This window comes from Lepidochelys kempii, chromosome 8 (assembly GCF_965140285.1).
Source record: "Lepidochelys kempii isolate rLepKem1 chromosome 8, rLepKem1.hap1, whole genome shotgun sequence".
Lineage (NCBI taxonomy): Eukaryota > Metazoa > Chordata > Testudines > Cheloniidae > Lepidochelys > Lepidochelys kempii.
The window spans coordinates 98623794-98638561 of NC_136387.1; the positions used below are offsets into that span (position 1 = coordinate 98623794).

Genomic DNA, 14768 nt, shown 5'->3' on the forward strand with positions numbered 1-14768 from the left:
CCCAGGAAGGGGAATGGGACTCGGGCCAGGCAGGAGGAGAGAAAGCAGGGGGCTGTGGGGAAGAGGCAGCTGAGGCTTTGTGGGATATGGGGAAGGGATGTATGTGGGAGTGGGGCTGGGGCAGCCAGCAGAGGAAGCTGGGGGCAGGCCGGCGCCCACCCCCCCACACACACACTCATTTCAGGGCGCAGGGCGGGAAGCAGCCCCGCCTCAGAGCGCGGCTGTCAGGGCCTGGGCCCGGCGTCTCTTGGCGCCGCGGCGGGGCAGGCACCGCGGGCTGGGGCGGGGAGCCCTCGGGCCCAGCTGCGGCGCCTCGCCCCTCACACAGCGAGCCAGCTGCGGTTGCCTCCCCGAGCGGCTCCGGGGACCAAGGAGGCCCGGGAGCGGGAAGAGGTTTCCCTGTCTGCAGCGGGTGTGCGGGGAGCCGCAGGCACTGAGGGAGAGCGCGCCCTGCAGACCCCCACGGCGGGGGCGGGGGGTCCGGCTGGTTTCGTCTCCTCCTCCCCCCCCCCCTTTCTCCCATTCCGTGCCGCGTGGCGCAGAGACTCGCCCGACCACAGCGCCTCGAGCGCAGGCCTCGCGGGAAGCACGTGCCCGGGGTTCCTGCCCGCCACGGACCCCCTCCCCCTCTCTCCCAGCGCGCGCCCCCTTTAGATCGAAACAACCCCGCGGCGCCGGGACCGCTCCGAGCCGAGACTGCGGAGCGCGCTCGCGCCTGGAAATCGATGCGGCCTCTTGCCCACGGATTCATCCCGGGGCACGCCCGTCGCTCGGTGCCCGGGACAAACCAGCCAACCGCCAGCCCCGTCCTCGGTTCTGCCCCACGCTCTTCTGCGTCGCTTCGCCCTGCGGCACCGAGAGCAAAATCTGCATCTGCTCGGGGGCCGCAGAACAGGGACCGGGGGCGGCGCAGGGCAGCAGGGCCGCGTGCGGAGGGCAGGAATGCACAGGGTGTGCACTCCGGTCTGGGTCTGGTTCGATGCAGTGATTCACGACAGCCTGGTGCGCTCAGCCCACTCCCTCTGTACAGCGGGAAGAGAAACCCCCAGGCTGATGGAACTGGGGGGGGGGGGCTTGTAACGTATCCTCGAGGTGTAAGCGCAGAGAGACTCAAGAAACTGCCAGGCGGGCGCAGAAGCAAACCTGCTCCCCCTCTTCCCACCAGCTCTCGCGCCCTTTTGATTTTGATTTTGCCAACTAATAATAACAACTAATCCCCACGATTCCCTCCCCCCGTTGGAAAATCCGCCTGTACCGGCGCAGAACTCCCTCCACCGCTGCCACAGCGACTGCTGAGTTACTCTCTACACCGCTCTCTCTTCGCTGCCCCGAAGTATTGGTATCCCATTTCCGGCCCAAAGGAAGGAGCCGGCTGGGGGTGGGGGGGTGAGATCCGATTGCCCGGCAATTACTGCCCTGGAGCCCCCACGGTCATGGCCCGCGGGCAGCGAACAGCCTGGGGGCGCTTCACCTCCAGGAACGCCGCTGGGTCAGTTTTAAAGTTACTTCGCGATATTAGTGCCCAAGATGCTGCACGGAGCTATGAAAACGGAAGCGAAATCCGTACTATAGCACAACCAAACCTCACCCCCGCAAGCGCGGGTGGGCACCTCCAAAGCCCAGGCATGGTTCGGAAAGTTACAGGTGGTGTCTCTTGCTGCCGTTCCACCATTACCTTCTTAGGAGAAGCCAGTATTTGCATAAGGGGGCCAATTAAATAGCGCCTGTTAATTGCAGAAGAATACGAGAATTATTTTTTTCCCCAAAGTGTATTTTTTAACGATGCTATTAAATCAACCCTCTCCCACCCTCCCGCCCCTCAAACTCTTTCCAAGTCTTGCACGGCATAGGTTGTATTTATCCATCACATGCCGGGAGGACTTTTAAGCTCCTGAGTTACTAGGGCAACAAACAGACTTCCACAGGAGGAGGATAAAAACTGCTTCGGCAAATCCGAGTGGAGCTGTCCCGATCATGAATAAGAATAAAAGGGTTGTCTTCGTGCTTTCGGCTAGTGAAGCAATTTACTCTCCACAATATGGGATTCCCCCCAGCGCTGGCTGGGGCAGGAGCTAGCCCCTCACCTTAAAGATGTTATCCATGTAATTAACATGGGTATTACCCCCAAAATCCACCCGCCCCAGCAGTTCCGCTGGCCTCTCCCCTCCTGGCCCCACCAGGCATTAGGGATCTGGTAAACGTGAGGAGTCCTAGGTTTTTAATTATACTCTTTCCCTTTGCTCCCTTCATTTTTTGCATCCTTTGCAGCGAGACACACTTAGCGTGGTTGTGACATTTAGGTGGCAGCTCTTTGTGTGGAACACTTAAAGTTTAAAAAACAAGCCCCATAGAAGTTGAGGGGCTTAAAGCAGCCCCCTTTGTAGGGCAAGACATTGAGTTTTGATTTTGGACAATGGTGTTTCTCAAATTTCTTCCAAAAACCTGCATCCCATCTGTGATCTCAATGCAATCTCTTTTCTCTCTGCCTTCAATTCATTTGGCAAAGAAGAAGCAGATGCATGGGACGGGGCTTGAATTTTAATTATTGGGTTTTACCTGAAACAAAACAGCAAATCCTATTTACCATGTGTTTGAAGTTAGGACAGGGTAGGAGAATATAAAATATAATTAAAAAGCTCTCGGAACTTTAGGAACCGACAACAGCCCTTTTAATGAACCTCTCCGAGTGCCATATAGTAAATTAGTAATGCAGCGCTTCCCTGAGTCTCTGTAGGTCTTGCTCCTCTCTACCTGTATGTATGTGAGTGTGTCTCCAAAGTGCAGGCCACGGTGATCAGACACCCCCCACCCCCGACCCCTGTTCTTCGGAAGGTTGTAGCTCATTGCGGGGGATGCGTCAGAGGTTTTACCATGACTTGCAAAGCCAAGTGAAGTTTAAACAGCCTCGCATGTTGCTGCCCTCCCACCACCACCTGGAAGGTGCCACTAGGGTGCTATTTAGCAGCGTGCCCTAGGGAAGCAGCCTCAGCCCCCAGATAGCTGCGAACCCATGAGCTCACTTCCACCCTAGGAAAAACCCCACTGTTCCCCCGCAAACAGCCAGTCTCCAGCCTTTGCTGGAATACTTTGTACCCGACCTGTTGCTTCTGCTCCACCTTCAGCACAAATCGCTGTGTAGTGCTACACACACAAACACACACACACACACAGTGTGCCCACCGATCCCCCCTCCCCCACCGCCCTATTCACATTACCTCCAAGTGCATTTAACCAGCAATAAGGTGCGAAGGGAAAATTGTCTGTCACTTTAATCCATGCCCGAGGGGCTGGGGAATAAAAAAGAGAGCGCGCGAGAGAGAAAGACAGCGAGGGAAGGAATGGGTTTAAAGAGCTTAAAATCCATGCAATGGCTGTGGGAATGCTGGGGCCGGGTCCTCCGGCCTGCTGCTTCCCTGGCGAGCCCGCAGTTAGCTGCCCGTAAGGGCGCTATCCTCTGGAGCGCGCAGGGAGGGAGCTTTGCTTTCCAAGGTGAGCCTGTGTGTTTCAGGAGACGCTCTGGTTGCCCACCTTTGTTTTAAGAGGCAGCCAGGGCCCCGGGACCCGCAGTTGCTGAAGGGGGGGGGCACCTCACTGGGTCCCACCCAAACGCGTGGCAGGTAGGCAGCGGTTGTGTGATCCCACGAGAGACAGGAGCCAGGCGTCACTGACTCACGGCGGGCTGGGCGCTTTCCTTTGCCAATCTGCCAGGCCTGCATGTACCCCCCCCCCCACCGCCACCCCCTTCGCTGGTAAGCCTGTGCGCCCAGCCCTGCCGAGGGAAAAGGCATTTCACCTCGGAGCAGCATGCAAACACTTGTGTGAATTTCCTTTAACCTGCCTCTTTCGGGGGAGGGTGGAGCTGTTCTTCACAAGTTCAGCAACATTGCCCTGTCCCCGGGGGAGGGGCGACTCAAAGCTCTCCAGTTATCTGACAAAACCCAGCGTCCAGGACAACGGGCCTTGTGTGCCCCAGGAGGTTGGGGTTCGGGGGTCCCAGTGTGGTTCGTTCGGGGCGTTCCTCGGTGTCTCTGTGTAAGGGGGCGCCTTCCCTCTTCCCCCTTGTTAAAATGATTAAGATTTCTTTCCCCTCCCTTGGGTAATCCCAGACAGTGTTTTAGCCAAACCAGGGAGCCACTGGTCAACATCAAAGGCCCACTTTTCTGTGGATGGGCACAAGCGCTTGGAGGAAAAGAAATTTTAGAGTAACAACTAAAGGCTTTCTTGTGCAGTTATTTTAAGGGCTTTGTTCAGTGCCTGAGGGGGGATGCTTCCATTTGTTCGCGAGGGGATTCATCACATGCCCCTTTCATGTGAACCAGAGGTTAACAACCTAATGAGCACTTGGTGAAGAGATGAAGCGTGTAAAGAGCCCGTTTTTTTCCCAAATCCTGCGCTGCTGTCCTGGGGATGTGCTACTCTAACCTCTGCGGGGCTAACAGTCTCAGCACTTCCAGCGGGGAGCCCCTGGAAGGCAATCCGGGGTCCAGCAGCGCTCAGGCGGGGCAAAAGCAGCTAGACAGTCCGCTTCCAATACCCCACCAGGGAGCCGAGGGGGCAGAGCCGCGGTGCTACATATGTTGGGTCAAGTCTCCCCATTGTGAGCGTGTAAAAAGGTGTAAAAACTCAATCATCTGTAGCTCTTTAAAGGGAGGGCTTACTCGGGATTTGTTGCATAATGGATTGTTAAAAAAGTAGACGGTTGAATTAAAACTGTTCCCTAGTCACTTTTAATTAGACCACTCTATTTAATTAGCAAAGTTGAAACATGCAATTAAAATTAGCTCAGTTTAGCACATATTTGAAGGGAACGGGGACGCGTCTCCGGTTCCTGCGAAAGCGAGTCGAAGAAGGAATGGCGGAGAAGTTTGAGTCTATAAGTGAAATGACTGGTTGGAGGTAAAAAGAAAAGGAGTACTTGTGGCACCTTAGAGAATAACCAATTTATTTGAGCATGAGCTTTCGTGAGCTACAGCTCACTTGCACCAAGAGACCATCTGCTAAAAAACGCGCCTTCCCCCAGTTAATTATGAATCGGCTCCTAATGTCTCTATAACGACCGTCCTCTGGATGATGCAGTTGGACAGGGCGAGACTTTTCTTTTTAAGTTTGAAATAGCGATCTGCATCCTAACGCACCCAGCCTGGGTTGGGCCGACTGCTGTTGCTGAGTTCAGCTCTCACCCTCACATTAATGCCCAGGACTGCACTAAATTCGTCAGCTCACGTCGCCTTTACGCTATAGCTAAGCATCAGGAATTGTTACTAAAGGATACAAAATACCGAAAACTCGGTGGGATTAGGTGCAATAAGGAAACCATCCACTGATGTTCACAATCATTATTTTTCTACACTTCAGCCACACTTTTTCACTGGAGAGCAGAGTAAGCGACTTAGTGATGTTTCAAAAATGTTGAAGCCACAACTAACGGAATCTCTCTCTTTCACCATTCAATGAGCTGACGAGGTTGCGTTTCCTGGGGGGAGGGAGGGGTAGCAATGTACTTTTTTTTTTGTGGGGGAGGGTAATTTTCATTCTTGCAATATTGGTTTGGGGATAATTACTTTTAATGTCAAAAAGATTTAGTTTAATATCATCTCTATTAGGCTGCTGGGCGGATAATTAAAGTGAAGATGATAGCAGCAGGGAAACAGATGGCATTTGCTTACTTTGATTCAGTAGGTAAATAATGAAAAAGTCAATGGCAAACCCCCTAGAACAATTGAAACCTTAAAGAGCACTAACATTAGCAGGTACTTACAAACTGTCTACTGCTAAGAACGAGATGAAAATACACTAATCAAGAACTATATTTCTCTGGAATGCTTCCGGAAGCTCCTGCGCTCACTCTCTCTCCTACCAACCAATGGAAGGTCTCTTTTTAATTAAGATTTTATTAACTGTAATTGGGAATTGCTGCCTGACCGTTGTATGCAGTTATCTCCAATTTTTGCAGCGTAGCAATAAGAAAGATAAAGAATGTTTTTTTAATAAACAATCTGCAATAGCGGTGATGTGGAAAATAGGCATTTATAAATACTAGGTCTTTTTTTCTTAAAGTTGTATCTCAAAGTTTTATCTAACTAAACCAGATGGGGGCCATTTAATCACGTCCGTTAACTTCACGTGTTTTTTAAGGCTCCCAAATTCAAATACAATAACCGTAATAATTAGTAATGGCGCTTCGTATGTAAAGCAAATAACGAACTAATCCTCTCTCTTTTGACTTTTAACGAAGTAAAATTCTTTTCTACGCGTCTCTTCGGCAAATACTAAATCTAAATTATGAAACAAAGCTGAGCTCCAGCATTTTAACAACCTAATTTGTCTGATGTACTACGTCCCCTCCGTCGGGAACGGATTTGTTAATAGCTAACACAAGCCAGTCATGCCAGGGGCCCGATCCTGCAGTCCTGCCTCGGCCTTCAGATGAGTAGTTTGTTCCCGGGTCAGAGGCTGATGAAAAGGGTAAGTAAAACTCCCCAGAAGTTTCTCTTTCTAAAGTGACACGATAGGGCGACATGAAATGAAAAGTTACCGGGCGCTTAACACAGGCCAGCATGCCTGCTTTGGGCAGCTGAAAGGACATTAAAGCCAGTGAGAACCCAAACTTCGCAGCTAAAGGACCATTATACTCTGAAACGTCCCAAGAGCAGCAATTCGGCCCAAACCTTGTACCAAGGGCCGTAGGCGATCAGGAAAAACCAATAGCCACAGGACAAGTCTCCCCCGCCAACCCTCACTCCAGTGCCTGGTGGTGACAACACCCTTACCTACGCTTGGGTGTCTGCATTTCAAATTAGCCAAGGTGAAATACACACCAGGCCCTTTGCCTGCTCTTCCAGGGGTCCGGGCAGCTCGGCACAAAAGGAAATTCAGCTCCCAGTAAAACAAAAACACAAGCCCTCCTCGTGGCTTAAAGGGGGTGGAAAGAGCTGCCAAGCCAGAGCGTGAGCGAAAGTTGTATTTTATTAGGTTTGTAAATCTGGATTCCCCATTCCCCACCCCCACCACCTCGCGGTTCGGCCCACTCCTCATTACACTGAAAAACGACCGAAAGATTGATACTCTTCTGGCTCGAAAACAATCAAACCACACACACCAAGAAAGACACAAGCCCAGAGATTGAGATGGCGATTTTATTGTGGTTGGTCAAGTACAAAACAGACACTGTGAAAAATAAACAGCGCACCACAGTCCTCCCTTCACACGTATTGCTAGGTCATCCCTATGGCCAGTCTGTAGAAAACCCTTCATCGCGGTGCCTCCGTAGCTCAATGGCAAACTGTGAAAGTGAGGCGTTAACGCTGCTTAGAGGGTATGCAGCATGGATCTAATTTGCAGCCAGTTTTATTTTGCTTGAATAACACCTTTGAAATGGCTCCAGGATCAGGCGGGGGGGGGGGTAGCATACGTTTCAGGACAGAGACACCCCCCCGAAAAAGCAGGGCGGAAGTAAATGATTATTTAGTTAAAATCTCCGGTGAAAAGGGAGGCTGGGGTCCCTGGCTTTTTCCTCAAGGAACCAAACTCGAAAGAGGGAAAAGAGAGAGGAGCCGTTTGGCTTAACCTTTAATGACTGCTGAGATTCGGCTTTAGAGCAGAAAATGTTTCCTGTCCAGCAAGGGCGCTTTCTTGCTAGGATGAATCTGAAACGAGTTCTGTGTAGACGTAAACGGTAGAACGTACAATTAATCTTCACCTGTACACCCTGTTTCTATGTGTATCTGTGTATTCACGTGTGCATGCGTTTGCAATGGGAGTGTGGGGGGGGAGCCAATAGATGGAAACCTAGGTAAAAACAAGCAATATATCTCGCTAGCTTTTAACAATTGCTATTGTTACCAACCACGTGCTGCTGCTTAGGGCCTCTTTACACCCTCTGTTAATAAACATTTTTCAATAAATAGCAAATACAGAAATATTGGATCGACACTGAAGCTAGTCCAAAAGCTAAACGGATGGAAGTATGAAGGGAAATACAGAATTTTTAATTGGGATACAAATTATATATAAAATGTGTGTAAGAACATACGTCTATATTATATTGTGTATATATAATATAATCATTTTGTCTATATATATCCACACACAAGATGAAATATATAATAGAGCTATATAGAGAGACATCTAGGTAGGTAGGTAGATATATATAAACACGTATATAGCCAATAAATTTTAAAATGCTATTCCTGCTCTTGTAATCTCAGCAGAGGGATGACAGTTTGATACATTCCCGTAAAACAAACAAACAAACAAACAAACAAACAAACAAAAAATTGAAATCCCAGTAGCTGGTTTGTGAGTGGCTAATTTTGCCATAATCATCTCCAAACTATTTATATAATACATGAGGTCATTAAAAAAACTACCTTAAATGCAAAGGATGATCGAGCCCTCTCATTTAAATTTAAGTTGAAAAGGAAGAGCGAGGAGGACATAAACATAAGCTGTGCTCTGTGTTTGTTAGTGATCACAGAATGCCGGGGAGTGGGGTTGCAGATAAATGACAAAACCAAACAAGTAATGAAATAGCTTTGCAAGGAAAAAAGGGACACATGTTTAGCGCAATAAGCCTAGATAAAACACAATAAAAAAAAGTTTCTCATTCAGTCTGATCCAAGTAAACGAATTCCCAGCTAAACCCGGAGCTCTGATACAGTCTCCCTGGAGAATAAAATGAGTGGTTGCAGATAAAATTAAAGCAGCTATTTTGACTTCTTGGCTGCATTAAATAAAGGTGTTATGACACCTAGCTACGAGAAGCGGGTGGCAGCTTTCAACACCAGTCTCAGCAGTCCGAAGGGAAAGATTATACTTTATTTTTAAAGTAAGAAGACCGATGCAAACATCAGACAAATATCAGTGTGTCTGCGAGATGCGATGCCTTGCAATTGTATTTTTCAGCAAAAAGCTACTTCACACGGAAGAACGATTACAAAGGAAGCAAAAGGCAAGGGCATTATCCGCAGCTATTCTGCAGTTAAGCGCTCGCAAAAACACCCCAGATCATCATCTATATCCCCTTATATTGTCAAGTTTGAATTTTAATTCCCCCCAAGGAAGGTGGGGGGCGGTTAAAAAAATTAAAGCGAACGAAATTATTTTAGTTCTTCCCAGACTCGGCTGGGAACCGCAAAGGGTTTTAACCAATCTGTTCAGCACACACGCACCTCAGTCTACAACTTGCTTCCCTAGCATAGAAAATGCTAACTCCATACGGAGGAACCATGTCATTGCACTCGCTTAACTTAGCCCCCACGAACACTGCCCACCCTTTCTTTCGCTGAGCGGTATAAGCAAGGCTTTGAGAGGTGATACGTTCCATTCTAACAAAGCCAAGTGCTCCAGCTCGTTATCGACTCTCTCTAAACGGTTGCTTGTATTTTCATTCATTATCGTTATCAAGGGGCAACAAATTAAGGCAACAGAAAAGCACAAGAAATTAACAAAATAATAACGATTATTAATCATCGCAGATCCTTCGTGTGGAACAGAGAGATGGGAACTTTAGCCAAAATATTCCTTCCCGAAAAGGAGAGTTGCGTTAACTTCACAAGTTCCAAGATCCCAAACCTGCTACTCCCTCTCAGCGCAAACTGATTGCCACGGAGGATGACGTCGAGCCAGGGTGGTTAATGTTAAAACAAAAACTGGACACAGCTACCAGCACGACAGCCCCGTTGCTCAAGGATGTATAAACCCTGTTTGAACTGTCCTGTGGAAACTCAAGACGGTGCCTGTTGAATTTGTTATTAAAGAAATAGCTAGTCATTAAAACCAGGAGAGAAACAACGAACTTTTTTTTTGGGGGGGGGGGGGTGACCGGATTCATTTCTCCGTATTTTTTAAATTAAATAAAAATCGAAAATCATACTCACCTCTCACATACCACGGATTGCGGCTGTACTGGTAAAATGCACCTGCAGTTGCAAAGTGAGTTAAAAACAAATGTTAGGTCCTACTATACAACAAAATCGCCGCGGGGAGAGGGGGCACCTTAAATTGAATTGTCACTTTGCATGATATATTGCACCCCCCCCCACGCACACACCTTTGACAAGTGACACCGTGGAAAATCTGAAGTGCAAACCACACAAACAATTGGTCAGGCAAACTACTGTTTTAAGTGGATTTAAAAACTATCAGGCAGTGAGAAATCAGACAAATTTCACACACACACACACACACACACACACACACACACACACACACACACAAATGGAAACTATTTGTCATGATTTTTTCAATGCAACTCGCTTAGCAGGACCCTCCTAGTTTCCTTAAAGCCCAGTTTATTTGAGAGCAGCTTTGGGCGGACACTGTAGATAAGCCAGTGGCCAATCAAAAGGGCTCGTTCCTCCCCTGGCCAATAGCAGGCGCCACATTGTTGTCAAATGTTGTCTAATGGCAACGTAAGGAGCAACAATAGAGCAAGTGATCGCGGGCGCCTCGGCGAAGATCCCTATCTCCTGGCAACTCTCGCCCTGCAAGTGTCACACATGCGAACTTGAGCTGAGTGCGGGGGGACCGGAGTGGGGCTGGGCGCCGGAGCTCCGGGCGGCGGGCTTTCCCCGGGGGGCAGGAGGGGAGATGATTAGAGAGGGAGGGTGAGGCTCTTTCGCTGCGTGCCAGGGGAAGTCTGAAGTTGCAGCTGCCCGAGTCCTGGGAGCGCTAGGGCTCGGGGGTTGGCGGGTTGTGTTTTCTGCTGTGTATTTGATTTAGGCGGCTCTGGTGAGTGAGTGGTGCAGTTATCCTGCGCGGTCGCTGGGGAAAATCACGTTCAGGGGGCAGAGCTAACTTGGGTGGTGGTTGTTGGGTTTTTTTGTTTTGTTTTGTTTTTTTTTGCAGAGGACTTTTCAGTTCGTGACAGGGTTGGTTTCTCTGCGATCCTTGACCCCGTTAGCGTTGTTGGCAGGGGGGCAGGAGGCGTTGGTCTGCCTGACTCAGGTCCCGGTGGCTGGTAATGGTGGTTGCTGTTTTTAAAGGTGTCAGTGGATCACTGCAGGGGGAAACGTGATTGGTAACACTTTTTTTAAAAAAAAAAACAAACAAAAAACTAAAATTAAAGGGACTCGGGTTTGACCTGGCGGCAGAGAATCGGACCAGTGTGAGCAAGGGAACTCTCTCGAGCCTGGCGTCTTGCGCGCTCTGACATGGGCTTGGCAGCGCCCTGCCAGAGATGCACGGACAATAACGGAGCCAAGGGGTTTTAACTCTCTCCGCAGCGAGAAGCCGGTTTCTCCAAGGCCTGCAGTTTGCTCTTGAGGGACTGGACCAGAGAAAGGCGGGGGGCGAGGGGGGGGAGTTCGTTTGAGCGGCATTTCACCCCCTGACAGGGCTGGGGCGCGAGGGGGACCTAACAGATACCCGCTTTTGCTCGAGATCCGGGTGTTTGTCGTGCTAGGCGTCTAGGCAGGATCCCGGTGTTTATAGTGCCCGCCCCTGGGGGTTTACTGGCGAGGTCCGGGGGTTCGTAGCGCCCAGGTCTTGGTGGGTATTGAAGGGATTCCCTCGGAGGGGCCACTGCTTTGGGGCAGCTTTGCTCGTTTCGGGGTTCTTCCCGCGGCCAGGATGGAGCTGAGATCGGAAATGCCCAGCGTCCCCTCGGCGCCCCCTTCGGTGCCCCCCAGCTCGGTGGCGGCGGCTGCCGCGGCCGCGGCCGCAAGCTTGCCGGTGAGCGTGGCCGGCAGCCTCCTGCGGGGCCCCCCGCTGCTGCTGCGGGCGGCCGAGAAGTACCCGCGCACGCCCAAGTGCGCCCGGTGCCGGAACCACGGGGTGGTGTCGGCGCTGAAGGGCCACAAGCGCTACTGCCGCTGGAAGGACTGCATGTGCGCCAAGTGCACCCTGATTGCCGAGCGCCAGCGCGTCATGGCCGCGCAAGTGGCGCTGCGCCGCCAGCAGGCGCAGGAGGAGAACGAGGCCCGCGAGCTGCAGCTGCTCTACGGCACCGCCGAGGGCCTGGCCCTGGCCGCGGCCAACGGCATCATCCCGCCCCGGCCAGCCTACGAGGTCTTCGGCTCCGTCTGCAGCGGGGCCAGCGGCGAGGGAGGCGCTGGGGGCTCGGGTAAGGGAGCGACCCCCTCCAGGACAGGCTGCTGCAGGGACTAGCTAGCTATCTACCCCCTTACACCCCATCCATCCCCCTACACCCCATACCCCCCCATCTATCTGGCTATCCCCATACCCCCCATCTATCTGGCTATCCCCATACCCCCCCACCTATCTGGCTATCCCCATACCCCCCCCATCTATCTGGCTATCCCCATACCCCCCCCACCTATCCATCATCCATCCCCACAAACACCATGTATCTGTCTATCTATCTACATACATCCCATCTGTCTATCCCCATACACCCCCTCTATGTATTCAGCATCCATCCCCATACACACCATCGAATTTATTTCCATCCACCCCATCCAATTATATACCCCAACTATCTGTCTATCCATCTACATACATCCCATCTGTCTATCCCTCCCTATACTGTACTATCTATCACTCCCTCTCCATACACCCCATCTGCAGATCCCCATACACCCCCTCTATCCCTACCTCTCCATACACATCTATCCATCCAACCAACCATCCCTATAGCAATCTACCCCTCCTCACAGGCCCCATCTGTCTATCTATCCCTCCACACACCCTCTATCCATCTATCCCTATACATATCTATCCATCCATCCATCCATCCCATACACCTATTTATCCATCCATCCTTCCTGGCCTAACCATGTCACCCTCTCTGATTTATACGGATGGGGGAGGGGCAGCTGATGGAAAACCCACACTAGGTGATTGAGTGATTGATTTCAATCTTGAGTCCAAGGCCAGCGAGGGCATCTCCTTGCTTCAGGCTTGGGGGCTGGAAGGAAAGTTGTCCTCTGGGGAGGGACTGAATCCAAGCCAGAGTCCAGGCCGCAGCCCCGCAGGGCAGGAACTGGGTCCCCACTCTCTGTGTCCTGAGACACAAAACTGTGTCAAGGAATGAATAAATACTAAGTGCCTCCAAGTATCTCCGGTGGCAGAAATCCAAGGGGCTGAGGATGGGTGGGAAGGGGCCTGGGGACCCAACCTGGAGCTGCTGGGGCCCTCTTGTCTCTGTGGCCAGAGCTGTATCTGCGTTTGTTCCAGGCCTTTTCTCCCTAGGCCCAAGAGGCTCCCCGCGGGCCGCTGCTCTGTGGGGCTGCGGGGCCAGGCGGCGCCCGGCCGGTCCCGGCCGCTGCACTCACTGGGCTCCTTGCTTTCCCTTGCAGACTCCAAGCTGCAGAAGTTCGACCTGTTCCCCAAGACGCTGCTGCCCAGCCGGGCTGTGACCCCGCAGCAGGCGGGCGGGAAGCCCCTGTCTCCGGATGGGGAGTCGGTGCCGGGCACCTCCTCCCCAGAAGCTCGCCACGGCTCGGGCTCGGAGAACGGGGACGGCGAGTCCCTCCTGAGCTCGCCCGTCTCCAAGGGGCCGAAGGAGGGCGAGGAGAGCCCGGGCTCCATCAGCCCGCTGGGCTCCGACTCGGGCTCGGAGGCCGAGAAGGACGAGCAGGACCCGTCGCCCTCGGCCGGCGGCCGCCAGCGGACTCCCATCGACATCCTGACGCGGGTCTTCCCGGCGCACCGGCGCAGCGTGCTGGAGCTGGTGCTGCAGGGCTGCGGCGGGGACGTGGTGCAGGCCATCGAGCAGATCCTCAACAACCGCGGCCCGGACAAGGGGCCCGAGGAGAGCTGGGCCCGGGACGGCGCCCTGCAGCCCAGCCCGGCCGCCGCCGCCGCCCACCACCGGCCCTTGATCGCCGGCGCCATGAGCCCGGCCATCGGCACGCTGGGCAGCCGCTCCGCCTTCTCGCCCCTGCAGCCCAACGCCAGCCACTTCGGCGCCGAGGCCAGCGCCTACCCGCTGGGCACCCACCTGGGCCTCAACCCCCTGCGCCTGGCCTACTCGGCGCACAGCCGGGGACTGGCCTTCATGGCCCCCTACTCCACCGCCGGCCTCATGCCCACGCTGGGCTTCCGGCCGCCCATGGACTACGCCTTCAGCGACCTCATGCGGGACCGCTCCGCCGTGCACAAGGAGCAGGTCTACTCCAGCGGCCTCTACGGGCCCATGGTCAACAACACCCCCGAGAAGCAATAGACTCAGCCCCCTGCGGCGGGGGCAGCGCCCGGCCGGCCGCGGGCACCGCGTTGACGCCAAGGACTCGCTCCCTCCTTGCGTCTCTTGACAGCTGCCAAATCACAGCTCACGCCTTGCACCCTAAGGGCCTCTCTGAAGATATAAATATAGAGCGAGAGAAAGAGAGGGGACTATGTGGACACCGATTGATTCGCTTCCTTTCGCCTTCCAGCCCATTCCATGGTAGGGCAGGGCGCAGACCCCTGCTGCACGGAACAGAGTGTGGGGCAAAGCTGACAAATAATAGGTGTATTAAAAAAAAACAGGTTATAAAGGTGCACTTTCATTGTTGAGATGTTTGTCACGCTCTTTGTTGCTTATGGCCATAAGCATGGATATCCTTGGTGAATTGTGAGGTATATATATATAATATATATATATATATATATATGTATACTAGCAAGTGTATAATGTTATAAAATGGAAATCTAAGTTATTAATGTAACTTGTAGGTGAACTTGGTATTAAAGCTAAAGGTTAGACAGCTCTCATTGTAATACTTACCAGGTATATAGATTAAATATATTGTAAAATTGAAAAGCCTTCCCGCCCACCCCTTCCAGGAAATGTTATAATCTGTATATAACATTGTAAAGTAGAT

The 14768-nt window shown here is 52.0% G+C and overlaps 1 protein-coding gene across 1 annotated transcript; it reads left to right on the forward strand.

Moving 5' to 3' along the window:
- Positions 1-11571: 11571 nt before the first annotated feature.
- On the forward strand, positions 11572-14321 carry DMRTA2 (DMRT like family A2). Its single transcript, XM_073358271.2, has 2 exons — positions 11572-12094; positions 13260-14321. Exons 1-2 carry the CDS (start codon positions 11572-11574, stop codon positions 14126-14128), a joined length of 1392 nt encoding a protein of 463 aa, XP_073214372.1. The 3' UTR covers positions 14129-14321.
- Positions 14322-14768: the final 447 nt, after the last annotated feature.